Source organism: Hyperoodon ampullatus (assembly GCF_949752795.1).
Source record: "Hyperoodon ampullatus genome assembly, chromosome: 2".
Lineage (NCBI taxonomy): Eukaryota > Metazoa > Chordata > Mammalia > Artiodactyla > Ziphiidae > Hyperoodon > Hyperoodon ampullatus.
Window position 1 is genome coordinate 49526307 of NC_136915.1, and position 19171 is coordinate 49545477.

The 19171-nt window shown below is 43.3% G+C and overlaps 1 protein-coding gene across 5 annotated transcripts in view; it reads right to left on the reverse strand.

Moving 5' to 3' along the window:
* The window catches only part of DAB1 (DAB adaptor protein 1), a gene marked incomplete at both ends in the record, with an annotated part of 285045 nt that extends 266180 nt beyond the window's left edge, over positions 1-18865 (reverse strand). For all 5 annotated transcript variants that reach the window (XM_079698048.1, XM_079698050.1, XM_079698047.1 and 2 more), the window contains one exon: positions 18799-18865. In XM_079698048.1, coding sequence (XP_079554174.1) covers positions 18799-18865 — 67 coding nt within the window. The remainder of the gene's footprint in view (positions 1-18798) is intronic.
* Positions 18866-19171: the final 306 nt, after the last annotated feature.

Below are 19171 nucleotides of genomic sequence, written 5' to 3' on the forward strand. Positions count from 1 at the left end.
AGGAAAGTGCAACACAACCTGAGAGCTAATGCAACAAAGGCCAGAGCCCAAAATCCAAGTGGCGCAGGGAAGGGCCTAGCCATCCTTGTTCCGCTGGTCCAGGAAGGCTTCTTGGAGGAAGTGACATCTAAACTGAATCTTTTTAGTAACCGTATGTATTCAGCCCATGCCTCTTTACTTTGCATAGTGATCCCTTCCCATCACCCACAGGGAGGGCTATAACACCTACTGTCACATTATATGTCTCTAACTCTTGAAGAGATCAGGGGTGACCACCATTAGAACTGGGCAAGCTTTACAGATTTTCATTCCCCAGAATATCTGGAATTGGGATCCCGTGACTCAGTCTTAGTTGGGATCTTGAATGAACCAATCAGTAAAGCTGGCCATGAGCACAGTGACCAAGGCAAGCCTGCTGCATTGGGGGGTGCAGCAGGGGGTTGGGGAGCAGGAAGTAGGGCTGAAGAAAAGCAAAGGAAAATAGCTCTGGAGAGACAGGAGGGGGACACATCAGTGTCTGGCTTCCCAGGGCGGGGCTCACACGTGCCCTCAGGATGCCCAGCCTTCCAGATTGCTTCTTTTATGAGTAGGTTCTATTCCAAGCAACAAATGATTCTGGAGGGAGGCCAATGTGAAGGCTGAGCAGGGAGCCGTAAAGTAGCATGGTGTGCTTGGGCACCGACAGGTGACACTGGAGCGCTCAGCTGTGACCTCCTTGAAGGCATGCAAGGGGCAGGTGGTGTCTTTCCACCACCAAGAGCACCTCCAGCACAGAGCCAGGCAGTGATGGATGAGTGCACATGGCCTTGCACAGTCTACCCCTCACAAACCTTAGGGTCCCAAGACTCAGTATGATACATGGGTTTTGGTTTTCTCATGGTCACAAGAGCAGCAAACTAGTGTGTTTTATTTATATATGTCCAAGCATGCATATCTATCTATCTATCTATATATACGCTTGGACATTTATACATATGATTTCATTTGGTCTGAATTATCTCCCTGAGAGATGGGTCCTAACACTTCCATTTTACACATATGGACATGGGGGCTTAGAGAATTGTAGAAGGTGCCCAAGGTCACATAACTTAATAATGGCAGAGCCGTGAAAGTTCAATTTGTAATTCTGAAGACATTAACAGAACCACTAGCCTATACTCTAAAGAACACTTGCCTCACTGGTTGTGAAGGTTGATGGAGTTGACTTAAATAAGACCCTGTGCACGCTGGCCATTGGAAAGATGTTAAAGAAATGTGACTTCCCGGCCTTCCTGGCAACGGGGAATGGCAGGGACAGGGATTAACGGGATGGCCATTCTCCTTTTGTGTGTGTGGGAAGAACACTGGGTACTAAGAGCGCTTCCTTCTCAGGCTGTCGATCTCCTCTTTTTTTGGTCCTTGCAGGCTGTGAAAGGGCAGAATGTTCTGGAACTTGTTGGACTAACTGGCCAGAGAATCTAGGACCCTGATCTCATTGAGCTTCACCTTTTACCCCACATTTACCCACCTTTGTCTGAGGGTACAGGGTGACCCATGGAGAGGAATCTCAACAGCCAATTTGCACGAAACAGCAGCTAGTTGAAGAAGTTAGAGGGAACGTCTCATAGCAACTTTTGTATCAGTTTGGTACAATGTGGGGGCCATGGGAATGCATCTCGCAGACCACCAACTGCAGGGAAAGAAACAGACCCAGTGCCCCAGCAGCTGCACTCAGAAATCCACTAAGGCGAGCAGTATGGAGGTTCCTTAAAAAACTAAAAATAGAACTACCATATGATCCAGCAATCCCACTCTTAGGTATATATCCAGAAAAGACAAAAACTCTAATTTGAAAAGATGCACGCACTCCAATGTTCATAGCAGCACTATTTACAATAGCCAAGACGCGGAAGTGACCTAAATGTCCATCGACAGATGAATGGATAAAGAAGATGTGGTACATATATACAATGGAATATTACTCAGCCATAAAAAAGAATGAAATAATGCCATTTGCAGCAACATACATGGCCCTAGAGATTATCATACTAACTGAAGTCAGACAAATATCATATGATATCACTTATATGCGGAATCTAAAAAATGATACAAATGAACTTATTTACAAACAGAAACAGACTCACAGACTTGAAAACAAACTTATGGTTACCAAAGGAGAAAAGTGGGAGGGGGAAAGATAAATTAGGAGATTGGGATTAACATATACACACCACTATATATATAATAATCAACAAGGAGCTACTGTATAGCATGGGGAACTCTATTCAATAGTCTGTAATAACCTGAAAAGAACCTGAAAAAGAATGGATATATGTATATGCATAATTGAATCACTTTGCTGTACACCTGAAACTAACACGACATTGTAAATCAACTATACTCCAATATAAAATAAAAATTGAAAAAAAAAAAAGAAATCTAGCTTACACCAAGACTATGCTTCCCACAAGCTGTTCCCAGCCAAGACAGAGCAGGGCAGGGATACACTGGCAGGCCCATTCCCAGGAGACACAGGACTCCTCTGATGAGTGACTCTGTTTCAAGGACTCTACAAAGACCTTGTGGATGCCTAAGATGCTTCCACCCATCCTTTCTTCCTTCCTTTCTTCCTTTCTTCCCTCTTGCTTTCACTCAGGGTCAAACCTGCATTATGGTCTGATGGCTCCCCTAGGTTTTTCTGGCTCCCTCCCCATTTCTTCTCCCAGGCACAAAGAAATCTCTTCATCACCCCATGTCCTCACCTCCTATATCTGATTGGAATCCTACAAGCTCTTGACTCCGCCAGCTGCTGTTGAAACTGGAGCCTGGTGAGCAGAGGCAGAAAGGAAGAACTTGAGGCTCCTGTTGTAAATGGAAACGCCTGACACACAGATAAGCTGGGACCATGTGTTAAAGGTGTATCCTCCTGATGCAACTCTTACTCCATTGATTTTCATCACTGAAGTTACTGGGTACCCTGGGCATTTTCTGAAGTGTACCAACCTCTGCAGCTGGCTTCAGAAGGATTTTAGGATGATTTCCCCCGTCAAGATGGAAAATCCTTCAGCTTTGAAATGGAAGATCATAATGCTTTGCCAATCAACTCTCATCCCAGAGAAAATGGACTGATAAAAGAAGATGATATCAAGGTTTAAAGCCACCCCTTCTAACGCAATCTGCTCAAAATTAAAACTCAGCAAGGCATAGTGAGACGACTTTTCAGCCTGTCATTCTTATAAAACAGAGATACTAAATAGGCCCCCAATTTTCTTACTGAAATAAATTTTCTTTACTAAAAATAAAAATAGAAGCTAGTGTGGTGGGCAGAGTTCTAATTTGGAAGTGGGGGCTACATCCCTCACTCAGCTTTGGGCTCTGAGCAAGTTGCCTCCCATGAATGTCACTTTCCCCTTTTAGAAAGCAGCCTATGGGCTTCTCTCGTGGCACAGTGGTTAAGAATCCGCCTGCCAATGCCGGGGACACGGGTTTGAGCCCTGGTCCGGGAAGATCCCACACGCCGCGGAGCAACTAAGCCCGTGCGCCACAACTACTGAGCCTGCGCTGTAAGCCCACGAGCCACAACTATTGAGCCCACACACCACAACTACTGAAGCCTGTGTGCCTGGAGCCTGTGCTCCACAACAAAGAGAAGCCACCACAATGAGAAGCCCATGCACCAGAATGAAGAGTAGCCTCCGCTCGCCACAAATAGAGAAAGCCCGTGTGCAGCAACGAAGACCCGACACAGCCAAAAATAAATAAAATAAATAAATAAATTTAAAAAAAAAGAAAGCAACCTATTATTATCTCGAATGAGCTGTGACAAGTAAAACATAGAATAGTGCCCGGTATGTAGTAAGTGCTCAATAAACATTAGCTATCACAGTATTATTAATAACAGTGCCAGGATCATTGGTTTATCATGCAGATTAACTAAGAAAACAGTATCTGGCATATTTCAGGCCCTGGACAAATGTTTACTTTCTCTGAATCTAAACCATGAGCTCCAATACTTAAAAAAAAAAAAAAAGTAACTAATGCAAGTTTCCTCTTTTAGAGGCAGGGGAGGGGAAGGAGGAAGAAGAGGACTAATGTTTAACTAAGGTCTGGTATAGGGTGTTTGTCTTCATTTCCTTTCAAGGTCTTTGTTGCATTTTTTGTTTGATTGCAAGCAGTTCTGATCCTCCTGATGGATATGTGTGCTGTGCTCTCAAGAAGATAAAAAGAGAGAGCATAAAACTATATACACACAAACAATGATGCATGCCAAGGACAGAAAATTTCCAGTAGACCTGGTCTATAAATTGTCATTTAAATTTGCAATTTAAAAACACTGTCTGACTTTTTGATTTAGCTGACTGTATATGAGAGACAAATAATGGAATCCTAATAAGCAAGGTTTAAATGACATCTCCAGTCTCCCAGACAGAGAGGGCAATGGAGAATTCTAAAAAGAGAAAATAAATCTACCAAGAATAGGAAAGACGACCAGAACTAAATAGTTGCCCATATCACTTGATGACAGATACCAGGAAAATGTATTTTTGACTGTTTAAAATTCAAATCCTTAACAGACGAAGGCTAGGTTATCAGCTGGAAAACCCTAAAGTCATTGTGAGGGGACAAGGCTGAGCTTGGTTTTTACATTTCATCACATTAAAATAGATGAACCAAAAAATCAAGGCACCAGGACAACGTATTAAAGTTGATAAGCTGAGGTTAAAAGATTTGAACGGCAAAAAGCACCGGAGCTCAGAGGCATCCATTGGCAAAGCTCAATTCCAAGGCTGTACCAGAATGGTGGCCCCCCCTGGTGGCCCTCCCACAAAGGGAAGCCCATCCCAAAGTCTCGCTTTCCTCTCGCTGCAGGAAACGAGTTAGCATCTTCCCCCCGCCACAAACTACAAAAGACAAACACTGCATCGGTTCAAGGAGGAAAACAGAAATGAGTCATCAGCTACTGAAAGCAATTCTGTATGCTCCAGCTTCAGGAAGATTCGGCAAAGCTGGGAATGGACCATTGAAAAATGGCAACAATGACAGAAGAGTTGGAGGAGGTGTTTCGTGACTAAAAGCTAAAGAAAATGAGATCACTTGGCATTTTTGTAAATGATGATTGTAAAAAGTTTATAATGACATGGAACAGCTTAAATTGTAAGGTTTAGTGAGAATTAAATACGCAGGAGGACCAAACTAGAATGTATGTGTTTGCAGGCTTATGTGCGTACACTCTTGTGCAGAAAAAAAAAAAAGATTGAAAGGAAATATACCAGAGTTTTAACTGTTCTCACTCAAAGCCAGGATATGACTTCAGAATCCTCTACACAGTGCCCGAGGCAGCCATTAAAATCGACTGGCATTGGCAAATTACACAAAATCTATTTGCAATCTATAACTTTGAGAGCAGGAGGAGAAGCTACAGTAATCATTATTTTAAAACATCAAAGGAAAACTAATGGGATATAAATTACTGATTCTAGGATAATGTAGGCCAAAGGCCAAAGAATTACCTCTCTAATACAGCCTGCTCTATTGTTCAACACATGCTTAATGAGCACATACTATGTGCCTGGTCCTAGGCATAATAGGAAATGAATAAAATGTGTATATATCTTGAAGGAGCTTTTACTCAAGAAGAGGGGGCAGCAAGTTGCTGCCCAGTGAGAACGTCTGATCTGCTGGCCTTCCATTCACTGGAAGACAGGGTAGGATTTACTTTTCACAACTGGGATTTAAATCTAATAGGTAGACAATGTCTATAATAATAGATATTTCGCAAAGCATCCGCTGAACGACAAAAAGAAATCTGAACTCCAAGAGTCTTTTAAATCTCACAACCCCTGGAAAGTCCCTGGAAACTTGGTTATCTCTGCTCCGGGATTTTAACTTACTGCAATGAACTATAACTGCTTCTCAGTTGTCTGTCTTTCATATTAGATTTTAAGTTCTTTAAGCCCAGGACTTGTTTACAATCTTCTTCTGTGGCCAGCACTCTGCGTGGCTTTAGAAAAAGTTCACAAATGGAATGAAGGAAAGAAGGTAGGAAAGAGAAGGGAAGGAGGGAAGAAAGGAAGGCACTCAAAGAACTCCACAATCATCGCACAGCCCCCTGACCAAATTAGTGTTGGCAATTCTTGATGTGACTAGCGTTTCTTGAACATCTACGCTGTGCTAAAGGCTGCAGTAGGCACCTTCACATACGCACTGCATTCAGCTGTTTCTACTTCTACTATTTTGAACTCCAGCCAGTAGGTTATTTATTAAAAGCTACTATGGTCTACAAAGCACACGGAATTGGAGATCAGACTGCTCAGGTTCAAGCCCTCACTCTGCTGGCTTCTAGCCTTGGGCAGGCCACTGAATCTCTATGACTCCAGGTTTCTACACATCCATGTGAAATGTGAAAAGAAAATGAGGTTAAATATGTGACATGCCTGGTGCACCATTTTCTTCTCCCTACAGAAACGGTTTCATTTCCTACAAACTTATATCGCTTCTACTGTTTAATCACAGCCTCAGCCTGACCAAAAGCCACTGGGTACTTGGCTAAGATAGCAGGAACACGTCGTGCAGAGCCTCGGGAAGCAAGGGCTAAAAGCGACCTGAGAGAGTTACACATTTCCCATCTGCTATCAAGCATCGAGCTACCTTTCCTAAGTCCAGCCTGACTCCAGCACTCATGGCTATCCATCACAGCATCAGTGCCATGTCCGTCGTCTTTAGCACACACTTCCATATAGCTGTTAATGAAGGACGTGGGGATGCTCATCTGCCCAATGATAGGGGTCCTGATCCTTTTTAGGATCACATAATAAGAACATTTTTTATTGTTGGAGATAATTCCCCTTCCCGGGCACATTTGTCAAAGGCAGTTTCCAACAGTCCCGTACATCATCCTGAAATACATGATAAGATTTAGGTCTGCTATTCATCATTCGCTGGGCTTCTTCCAATGCGAGTGCCTGCGTGGCTTTTCTTGCCTCTAGTTTAACAATCAGAATGCACGTTTTCCCTAGAGCAGTAGCGCCAGCCAGGGACGGTTGCAAGACTCAAGCGACCACAGTCCCCAACTGGAAGGAAGTGAATCTCTAATGCTGATACAGAAACTCTTTATAAAAGTAAAAGTGGCATATATTGCCACTAATATGCAAGAAGAGCCAGACCTGTGGGAAATGAGCTTTCACTGAGGTTTCATTCAACGGCCACTACTGGAAAAACGTAGAATATAGCAAAAAGATCCTGCACTTTGGATCATTTAGATCTGAGTTTGAAATTCCTGCTCTTCCAGGGACTTCCCTGGTAGCACAGTGGTTGGGAATCTGCCTGCCAATGCAGGAGACACGGGCTCGAGCCCTGGTCCAGGAAGATCCCACATGCTGCAGAGCAACTAAGCCTGTGCGCCACAACTACTGAGGCTGCGTGCCACAACTACTGAAACTCGCATGCTACAACTACTGAAACCCACGCACCTAGAGCCCATGCTCTGCAACAAGAGAAGCCACCACAATGAGAAGCCCACACACCGCAACAAAGACCCAACGCAGCCTAAATAAATAAATAAATAAAATTCCTGCTCCCATTTACATGATGGGTAACCATGAAGAAACTGCGAACTTACCTTAGTATGTTTCTTCATCTGCAAAATGGGAGTATTACCGACCTCATAAATCTCTTGTATTCTCATTGTATTCTCTGCCTGCATTGAGTAGTCATGAAATTAAGGTCATTTTCCATTTTCCCCACTGGGAACTCTTTAATAAATTCTCCTCCTCCCAGCTTTGAGAGGATAAAATGATGCCCAAGACACAGTCCCCGCCATCAATCCAGGAAGGAAGAGAAGCCTATAAGTGCAATCCTAACAGATGGAAGAAAGAAAGGAGAGCTTCATCTGAATTAAAAAACATTTTTTTAAATAGTATGCTGAGAATCACAGGGAAAGGAAGGTTTAATTCCATGGGAGGACGGAGACGCTAAGGAAAAGCTTCAGGGAAGTGCCATCTAGCTGGGTCTCAGAGGATCAGATGAACTTTGACAGGCAGACAAGAGAGAAGGGGACTTCTTCCAGGTTGAAAGGAGAGCTGAAACAAACTCATGCATGCTCAGGGAGGGCCAAGCAGGTCACTGTGTGCAGAATGTGCCAGGTGCATATAAGACACGTGTATTTGGCTGGCCAAAATGTTCGTTCGGGTTTTTCCATAACATCTTATGGAAAACCCAAATGAACTTTTTGGCCAACCCAGTAACATCTGCTGACTGGATGGGGAAGACGGAACCACAGGGCTCTTCAGAGCATCGAGGCTGAGGTTACAGCATTCACTCCATCTGGCCTCTCCGATTTCTGTTTTTTCACCTGTAAACATGAGATTTCAAATAAGGATCTACCTCAAAGGGTTGGTCTGCGTGAGAAAATACATATAAAGGGTTGAATACATTGCCTGGTATTTTGTAACTGCAGACAGAGAGTAGCTACCTTCATCACCAGCATCCTCGCCATTATTTCTGATGTGGAGATGCCCACTTGGAGGTAAGCTGAGCTGATGATTCTATTCATAGATTTGGGGCATTTGCAAAATCAGAGTGCCTGCTCCAAATTCAGATCTAAACGTGCATTTCTATTTATACACAGTCAAAATCCTTCAAATTCCCCTCAGCTTGACCTCTGTAAAGACTGGAAAACATCTGGAAAGTCTGGACTAACTGGCATCCTCCTTAAGAAAGGGAATTGTTTCCTTCTCAGCCTCTGGAGCCCTTGTGTGTGGCAACCTCCCACACACCACAGTCAGGAGGGGTGAAGAGTTAGGGCTTCTGTGCTTTTCTAACTCCCTTTCTGCCTCCACCACATGGTCTGCCATCATTCCTTTCTGCTGCCGAGGCCACCTCAACCTAATGGTGCAGCTATTGGAATCTGTAGAGAGATGTCTTTCAGTGCAAGTATCACTTGGTAATTAATGAGAGGACACTCATTCAATAGGGAGCAGCTTAGTCCAGTGTTAAGCACGGGGACAGGCTCTGGGGTCAGAGAGATCTAGGTGCAAATGGGTCCCTAACTTGTCACATGCTGTGTGGCCTCAGGTAAGCTGTTCACCAATCTGAGCCTCAGCTGCTGCTCACGAAAAATGGGAATGCTCGCCTAGCGGTTGTTTTCAAGCTTAAATGAGACATCTCCACTCCACCCTCTCCTCTGCCTTTGACCTATGGGTGCTCTCTTGATGGACGGGGCAGAAATGTGCAATCTTGTGACATGTATTCTGACCATCCCAGAAGCTGTGTTGCAATAGGAGGGGGTTGCTGACATCCCAAAATACCTGGGACCTTTGCTCAGCAAACCCACTTGGATAATAAAAACCCCATGCTCTGGGCCACTTACTGATTATCTGCAAAGATGACTCTAGGACGCTGGGAAGGAGTGTACCCTTACCTGACTCACAGGACTCGGAGGGCTAATATGAAGGGCTTTGTTCTTCCAAACATCAAAATTCAAGCCCAGCCATGGCCAGAGGCAGCACACTGAGCTTAATGAAGCAGTGGGATGAGCTAATATGGCAAATCTTATAGCTCTTACTACCAATATGGCCCACATCACGCTGAATTATAGCGCCAGATGTGACTGGACACACATCGCAAAAGGAGAGGTAGTTCACTGAATGGGAGGAATTTTCAATGCCATGTAATAAGAATCTCTACAGCCAGCTCTTAGGGGAGACGTTTGTGGTTTTAAATTTCCTTTCTGCTTGTGCAAGTCATTCTCCCTCACACTTTATGATAATTCATTCAACAAGCATTTAGTGAATACCTACCATGTTCCGAGTGCTGGGCTGGGAACTCATAGTTATTGGCAGAGACAGAGAAATAAGCAAAAAGTATAGGAAAAATGTGGCAGGTGTGATGTTTGAATAAGTGCAGGGTGCTATAGGAGCCCTCACAAACCCAGTCACGTGAGGCTTTCTCAGTCATAAGTTCATTCATTCACTTATTCATTCAACAAATATGGCTGCACACCTACATCTTCCAACATTGTGCTTAGTGGTAAAAGTAAAGCCAGACACAGTCCCTGCACTCACAGAGCTCCCAGCCTAGAGGGATAAAGAGGAACAAGAAGATAATTATCAATAAAATAATGTATTAAGATGGGCAAAGTGAGGTGCTTTGAGAGCACACAGACTGGTCATGACCACAGCTGGGGATCACGTTGGTTGGGTTGCAATAGGTCCCCAGAGCATTTCTGGGGAAAGTAATATCTAACTTGAAACTAAAGCAAAATTGGAGTTGGCTTTGAAAAGATTTCTTTTTTTTTTTTAAGTACTATTCCTGGAAGAAGAAGAAACATTTGCAAAATTCCAAATGTGAAAAACAACATGGCAGGATCAGGGGAATGAAATTAATTCAGTTGAGTCAGGGAGTGGAGTATCATCCTGGAAGAGTGGTGAGGGTTGTAACTGGAAAGATAAGGAGGGGTCAGACCAGGCAGGGCCTCCTTGAAGCCCCATAAGCCATGTGGACTTTATCCTGAGGGCAGTAGGGCCCATTCACAGAAGAATCTGAAGCAAAGGTTGGACCTGATCAGATCTTCCCTTACGTGAGCAGTGTCAGGGACAGTTTGGAGACTGGTGATTCTTAAAACCTGAGGACTGCTCAAGAGGGTGCTAGGGGGCTCCCCTGGTAGCGCAGTGGTTGAGAGTCCACCTGCCGATGCAGGGGACACGGGTTCGTGCCCCGGTCCGGGAAGATCCCACATGCCGCAGAGCGGCTGGGTCCGTGAGCCACGGCCGCTGAGCCTGCGCGTCCGGAGCCTGTGCTCCCCAATGGGAGAGGCCACAACAGTGAGAGGCCCACGTACTGCAAAAAAAAAAAAAAAAAGAGGATGCTAGGATGATCTGGATGACAGATGAAGGTAGCCTGAACTATCTTGAGGAGAGGGGCAGCAGGGAGAGAGAGAATGAGTGCTTTGAGAGCTATTTAGGAGGTTGCAGGGGCTAATATGATTAATGAATTCATCGAGGGCACTTGGAAGCTCAGATGATCAAGGATGAAGTCTCCGTCAAATGGCTGCTGGGTTCTGAGGGGTGATCAGGAGGCAGCCCAGTGAACAGGGTGAGAAACATGACCCAAGTGAGGGAGCAGCATGCACCAAAGTCGCAGAGATGCGTCCTGGGACCCGAGCTCAGGGTGGGTCAGGGTGTAGAGAGGCAAAGGGACAGAAAGAGCGGCAGGGACCAGATCTCGGAAGGCTGGCTTGCTGGGTTGCCCTCTGCGGCATGCTGCTGGCATTACGAAATATGTTCAAGGAAGAGAGGAGGTGTGCAGGAGGGTTTGAAAGAGCCTGACTTCTTGTAAGGGAACTAGTTAGAACGAAGTCACCAATGAAACCAGAAGTGAGTTTGTCTTCAGGGAACGACCACAAGGAGTGAGGTGTTCTGTAATAAGTTCAAGGCCACGTGCTCATGGAGAATACAGAAGTCTCTCCCCACCACGTGTAACGTGATCCGGCAGTCAGTCTTTCCATAAAAACTAGACTTCTAGACCAAAACGGTATTCCCTCACTCTCAAACCCTTCAGCCCAAGTGTTTCATGGACCAACTCCAGAGAAATTTGTTATGTTGTCTTGCTATTAAGTACTTGATCTTGAATTTCCAAAGCCTGCAAATCACAGAGTCAGTAGAGAGCCATTAGCTTACCAAGATCCAAAACCTTGACAAGACAGAACAGTGCCGTAAATTTACATGAGGCGGCTGATCTGTTTCCATGCCCACCCCCCCTAAAAAGAGTATAGCCCCTTTTCGCATTTCCCAACACACCCATCGAGGTACAGGGCAAACCCACAGCATGCATTCAGGGAAGAGGGCACCAGCTTTCACATCGGACAAACTTAGTGCTTTCCAGCCCACGCAGACAAGCCATGTGACCTGGGGCAAGTCTCTTGATCTCTCTGGACATTATTTTCTTATGTGTTTCATGGGCGATGTAAGATTTGGGCTCATTAGGGACAATTTATCTAAAATGGCTAGCATGCAGGAAGCATGCAATAAATGATGGTTATTAATGAATGTAGCTTGACAACGTGGTCCACTTTCCTTTGTATTTCCTGTCCATCTTCCCAGTTATTCTTGGAACAAGCATCCTTTTGAAGATGGACCAGTACTTTTTTGTCACTGCCTGACTACCCCATGCACCTCTGGAGAAAAGGGTACCTTCTACCCTTCTTTATATCCTCTGACACTAAGAAAAGTGCTGCCTTTCAGGTAGGCGGCTGGGGGGCCAGAGGGGAAAGGGAAAATTTCCTTATCTTGAGTCTGTGTACAGAGAACTGTGTTAGCTGTTTTATATTTTTGACTCACGTAGTGTTCATTACAACACTTTGAGATAGGTCCTATTACCTCCATTTTACAGATGAAGGAACTGAGGCTTGGAAAGATTAAGTAGCTAGCCTGAGATACACCTGTAGAAAATGTGCTGAGCCTTGACACAAACTTCAGTCTATCGATTCTAAAGCATGAGCTCTTCCAGGAGTCTTCAATGTAAAGAAGATGGAGCAAACACACCACGAGCTTAATCCGAAAAAGGTAAGTTGTCGAGAACCTATAAGCTCAAGCAACACCGTCCGGGGAGTCATTCCTGGGTTCCAGCTCTGGCTCTGCCACTAACCAACTGAACGACCGTGGGCAAGTCATTCTTCTCTTAAGAACTCAGCTTGAAAAAGAGGCTCTTCTAGCCCCCCAAACACTAATTCCTTCTAACCTTTTAGTACTTCTAGAGAAGCTATTCGTGTTTCAATGTATGCAGACATTCAGAGTATCGTGTTACTTGTATTTATTAAGTTGAAAATCCACTTGCTTTGGGTCAGGAAAGCAGTGAAAAGAGTTTCCATAAGAGTTTTTTTTCTTACGATAAAAAAGCAAGATTTTAATTAATAAATATAAATTTGGAGTAAAAACAAAACATAAAATTTATGAGTAGTCCCAGAATAAATTAACATGAATTTTATTCACTAAAATGAATAAAAGTAGCCAAGTGGAAAAAAAAATTTTTTCAGGAAGGATGAGACCTACACAAATCAGAAGGGCCTCCCCTCAGGTGGAAATTCTTGGACTCTATGGACTGGCTGAAGTCAGAATCTCCTTCCCTGGTGTTTCCCTCCCCAGCAGAACATGGAGCTCCTGCAGGGCTCCGGGCTGGGGCTGGATAAATATTTGTAGACAAAATAATTACTTATTAATGCCTATCCTACATTCCAAATTTGGCCGAGCAAATATAAGTTGTACATCCACTGGGTGCCTGAAGAAACTAAAGCTCAAGGTGTGGAAGTGACTTGCCTGAAGGTGAACAACTAGAGGGTGGGGACCTGGCTTATGAACCCAAATTCAAGGTCTTGATGACCCCAAGTCTGCTTCCCCTGCAGGATAAAAGCAGCAGATAGAAGCAATGAAAAGGCAGCTCTCTCTGCACTGAAGGCCTGGTAAAACGATTTTTTGAAAAATTAATCTCTCAGGGTCCTAAGGACCCAATGGGATAATAAATACGATAGCAGTTTATCAGCTCCTAAGTGGTAAGCCAGTGATTATTAACACAGTTCCTTCCCAGGGCTCACTGACCAGTTGAGGGATCAGGACCCTGAACATGGGATTCCTGAAACAATTCCTTATCACAATTGACGAGAATTTCCTAAGAAACCTCCCCAAAGTTTGCACAGCTACTGAGGCACACAGCCAGGGTTCAAACTCAGTTCAATGTGGCTCCAGAGCTAAGGTGTCTGCCATGTGACCACCAACTTCTCCTGGATTCCATCAGGGCCTTGATTCTTGGAGCCCAGTCTTTCTGGGAGGAATGATTGTTAGTGTCTTGTTTTTGTTCACTGAGTTCTAATATAAATATAAGGAAAGTGAATAAGTTTATTTCCAGGTATTTCTAGAAAATAAGGAGAAAATACTGAACCACGATCTCAGAAGGAAGAGGACAGAAAAGCTAACGTTAACCTCACCACTGCCATGTTGCAGATCCCAAGCTGGTCCTTTACCCAAGATAAGCTCACCTTTCTGATAACAAGCAGAGTAGTAATACACCACACACACACACACACACACAGTCACACACCCTTAAAAGACAAGGGTCAAAGAGGCTAAATAACCCATCTCTGGTTACACAGCAGATAAGAACAAGAGTTAGAAATTAAAAACCAGGTCTGGGCCTTCCCTGGTGGTGCAGTGGTTGAGAGTCTGCCTTTCGATGCAGGGGACACGCGTTCGTGCCCCGGTCCAGGAGGATCCCATGTGCCGCGGAGCGGCTGGGCCCGTGAGCCATGGTCACTGAGCCTGCGCGTCCGGAGCCTGTGCTCCACAACGGGAGAGGCCACAACAGTGAGAAGCCCGCGTACCGAAAAAAAAAAAAAAAAAAAAAAAACAGGTCTGTCTGACTCCAAAGTTAGTGCTCTTTCCATGACACCAAGCTGCCAGATGGCACTGCCTGAAAAACTCCAGGCACTATCCCCAGAAATGTCTGTGTCTGCTCATCGTGGGACCCGTTCCTATCCCCAGAAATGTCTGTGTCTGCTCATCGTGGGACCCGTTCCTCTACCACAGTCTTCTACTGGGTGCCCTAATGCCAGGATTACCACAGATTGTGTCAACTGATCTTCTCCCTTCGATGGCAGGTACCGAACCTGAAAATACACATTCTCTTCCTCCAGTCCTCCATCAAATTCTACTCCTAGAAGAGGTACCGTCTGACAAGCTGTATGTGTAGTGACACAATCCAATAAAAATGAAATGAAGAAAACAACTTTATTTCTCACTACGTTCATCCCCTCCTTATTTGAATTGTGAATACTCTAGTTACATCTCATACTTGGCCTGTCTAGAAACTCATTTTGTGGTGAAATATGCTCCTGTGTGACTTGTTTTTGAATCTGTCTGACTTGCTTTCAACAGCCTGGGTTAAAGAACTGGAGTGACAGGTTTTTGAGGAATTATAAAGGGCTCCTTAACTTTCTTTTTGCCACTCTTTTTCATGATAGATGCTTTACACTGTCAGGTATTTTTTTTAGGAAATAAAATATCTGCCCCAGGAACCACCTAAATCTTGCCAAGAGAAGAAAAAACTTTACTATACTGTAATATCAGGTAGTAATATGAGAAATGTATTTATGACAGAATGTCAAATGACAAAGCAGGATGTAAAATTGTATGAACAGTATAATCTCATATTATCCTGGAAAGTCAGTCCAGAAGGAAGTAACCTAGAATGCTAATAAAAGTTTTTTTTGGTTTTTTTTTGTTTGTTTGTTTGTTTGTTTGTTTTTTGCGGTACGCGGGCCTCTCACTGTTGTGGCCTCTCCCGTTGCGGAGCACAGGCTCCGGACGTGCAGGCTCAGCGGCCATGGCTCACAGGCCCAGCCGCGACCGGGGCATGAACCCGTGTCCCCTGCATCGGCAGGCGGACTCTCAACCACTGCGCCACCAGGGAAGCCCAATAAGAGTTATTTTTAATTTTTAGGATTATGCATTCTTACTTTGTCTTTTCTAATTTTCAGTAATAAGCATATATAACTTCTTAAAAGTCTAATAAAATTACTAAAAAATTCATATTTTTTCATAAAGAAGTCTAAAATTATTATTTCCTTACCACCAAAATCATTATATGAGGTTATCAACTTTGACCTATATCAGGCACAAAGATTGTTCAAGAAAAGAAAAATATATACCAATCGAGCTGATGAATATAGATAGAAAAATACTAAGTAAAATATCAAATTAAATCCACAGGGTATAGAAAATAAGACATCACAAACAGAAATGAAGATCAGACAATCTATCAGTGAAATCCATGGCTTATTATTGATTTTAAACTTAAAGAGAAAATATATGTATAATCATTGAAATAAATATAGAAAAAGCATATGATAAAATTCAACATGAAAATTCAGGATTTAAAAAAAATAATTCCTATAAATGATAAATGAAGACAAACTAATAAAGAATATTTAGTAAATACTTAAATATCACACTTACAGGTAACTTAAGGCATTTCCATTAATTTAGGTAAAAGTTAAGGATACCTACTCTCTACTAGATATTATATTGACAGACCCAACCAATGGAATAAGATTAAAAAAAAAGAACAAGTACTTAAGGATTGAAGAGGAAGCCAGAAACTTACTTATGAGGTTATATATTGCCTCAATAGAAAATCAAAGAGGGGTTAGAGAAAGTATTAGCAAAAGAGTTTAGTAAGACTATTAAATTCAAGATTCAAGATCAATATATAAACTGCTTATTTCCTTTCAAAGTTCTACTTATTTTCACCCAGTTAGCAACATTTGTTTAATGGAATACTTACTATCTCATAGCCAAAACTAAAGAAGAGGAAATGAATTAATCCTGTTACCAGCACATTCTCATTCTCTCTTCTTAATGTACGTGTGTGATTTCCTGCTGCCTTGGTCCACACAAGGGTATCAGGAAAAAAAAAAACTATTTGTCACTGTTGCATAATTACAAACAATTGTAAAGTCTTGCTCTGGGACAAATCAGCTGTATACTTTTTAAGATCCCCTTAGGTAAGAGAAAACAATGTGAGGATTCTGATGAAGATGAGGAAGAGGAGGATGGAGTGAAAAATGGAGAAGAGAAATAGGACAAAGAAGGGAGAGGTGGGAAAGATGGAGAAAGATGACAGGGAGTGAAGGGGATGAGAAGAAGTAAGGAGAAGAGAAGGAGGGGGAAGGGGGAAGAGGAAGAGGAACACATGTAAACTTTGTTGAGTTTTAAACATATGCCCAGTTCTATACTGTTGTTATATTTGCCTTATTTCAATTAATCTTCCTAGTGAGCCTCTGAGCTCTGTAATATTACATCTTCATTTTATGGGAAAGGAAACAAGGCTCAGAGAGGCGAAGTGACATTCTAAGGTCACTCAGTTAGGAAGTGATATAGCCAGAAGCTGAACCCAGGTCTGCCTGCCCAGACTTCATGGTATTAGCCACTCACTAGAGGACACTCCTTGCATAGGTGCTGTGCTGATTTTAGAGCTACTAAGGACATGAAGGTGAGGAGGAGCTAAAAAGGTCACCTTCACAGTCCCATTCCAAGTTCTCAACTAAGCCAATGCTCTGAAAAATCTGAATCCTCTCTTTAGAATGCTTCTGGTTTTGCATGTTAAAATTAAGAATGAAAAGATATGCACTAAGTACAATTTTTAATGCATTAAGCATTCAAGAGCACAAGTTTAGTCGAAAGGTTAAATTTGAAGCAAAAATATAACTTGTCAGTTTCCAGTGAAAAAGCATTTGAATTCTAGTACATACTGGGCTCTGCAATCTTTTTTTTTTTTTTTTCCCATGTAGCAGTTCTCCCAAGACCTGTTCTCTCACACACATGCCTTCCTTCTATTATTCTTAGTCCATGATGTATAAAAAACAAGGTTTACATTAGGTTTCAGGGGATAAAATAGACTGCTTCCAAAATACTTGTGCTTCAAATCAACATCTAAAGCAAAATTTATAGTCCTTTCTGGGGTTCTGGCTGTCCAAGAGCTTTATATGTATTACATTTATGTCCCTTGCTTCCTATGGAGTATCAGACAAATGCCATCAGAAGACATGACTGGGCAGGCACAGCAACGTCTCAAACAAATCACTGCCTATACAAAGCAACCAATGGCATCCTGTTTGAAGGACCATATTGACAGATTTCAAGACCTGAAAGAGAGTTGTATTAATCCTCTTCCACGCAGTTATAAAGACAGGGGAGGGAAAGAACTGAAACCACAGGGAGAAAACACACACCACACATACATACACATACACACACACACACACACACACACACACACACACAGCAACAAGTTGCTTACATCTAATTCCAACAAGGAGACAAACTTAATGAAAGACGTGGTCATAAAGCCATAGGAACAAATTCTCCAAAAATCGTGAACAGTGATAGAATTATTTTATTATCACACTATGCGTGCCAGTCTTCTCTACCAAATACCTATGTGCCTCCTCTGTGTCAAACACTTTCCAATTGTTGGGAGTTAAAAGGGTGAACAAGGGATCCAGCTCTGAAGGACTGTATAGTATAGCTGACAAAGGGGAAAAAAAAACAGGGTGTTTCTAAGAAAGTGAGCTACTAACAAAGTGCTAATGAAACAAAACAAACAAAAGCAAATAACCCAATTTGGGGAGTAAGGAAAGGCCCTCCAGGAGGCCCCACTAAGCTCAAATCTGAAGAATAAGTAGGAGTCTGTGTTAAGAAAAAGTGGAGAGCAACAAAAGTATTTCAGGCTGAAGTGACAGTCCAGGGGTTCTCAAAGTCTGGTCTCTGGACCAACAGCATCAGCATCATCTGAGAACTTGTCATAAACGCATCTTGGGCCCCACCCCAGAGCTAGTGAACCAAAAACTCTGGGGATGAGGCTCAGCAATCTGTGTTGTAACAAGCCTTCTAGGTGATTTTTGTGTGGCTGGAGTTTGAGAATCACCGGTATATGCAAAGGTGAACTACAAGACACAGAATGCCTGGAGGGCAAACAGGGTTGGGTGGGGATGCAGCGCAGATTTGGGCAGAGATGTTGCCGGAGGGATGGGTAGAAATCAGGTCAAGAAGGGCTTTGTTTGCATATTATGAAAAGAATTTTGGATTTTACCCAGAGAATAAGGACGAGCCATTAAAATATGATACTGTGAATACAAAAAACACCAAATAATGTTGGTGATTATTTAAAAATATATGCAATCACAAAGATAGTACCAAATACCGTTCCAGAGACCAAAAAAGCTCATTCCTGTACAACAGGTAGCCATTAGGAAAGGAACAGATTGAGCCCTACCTTTCTTTCTGGAGTCTTTCTTGGCGCTGGTTTTCACAGCTACTTGAAGTTCTGTCTCAGTTGACATCCTACTAAATCCTTAGTCCACTTCACACAGATCCCGGGCCTCGGCCAGGCTCATTGAGGACTCCTCTCCAAGAAAACGACTCCTCCCTTCAGAAATGACACCCCGAGCTGCACATTTCATTCACTCCTTTTGAGCGCTGCAAATCAAGGGAAGAGAACATTCAGAATAACCACCCTGGTGAAGTTAGAAATTAGGAGGGCTGGGCTTCCCTGGTGGCGCAGTGGTTGAGAGTCCGCCCACCGATGCAGGGGACACGGGTTTGTGCCCCGGTCCGGGAGGATCCCACATGCCTCAGAGCGGCTGGGC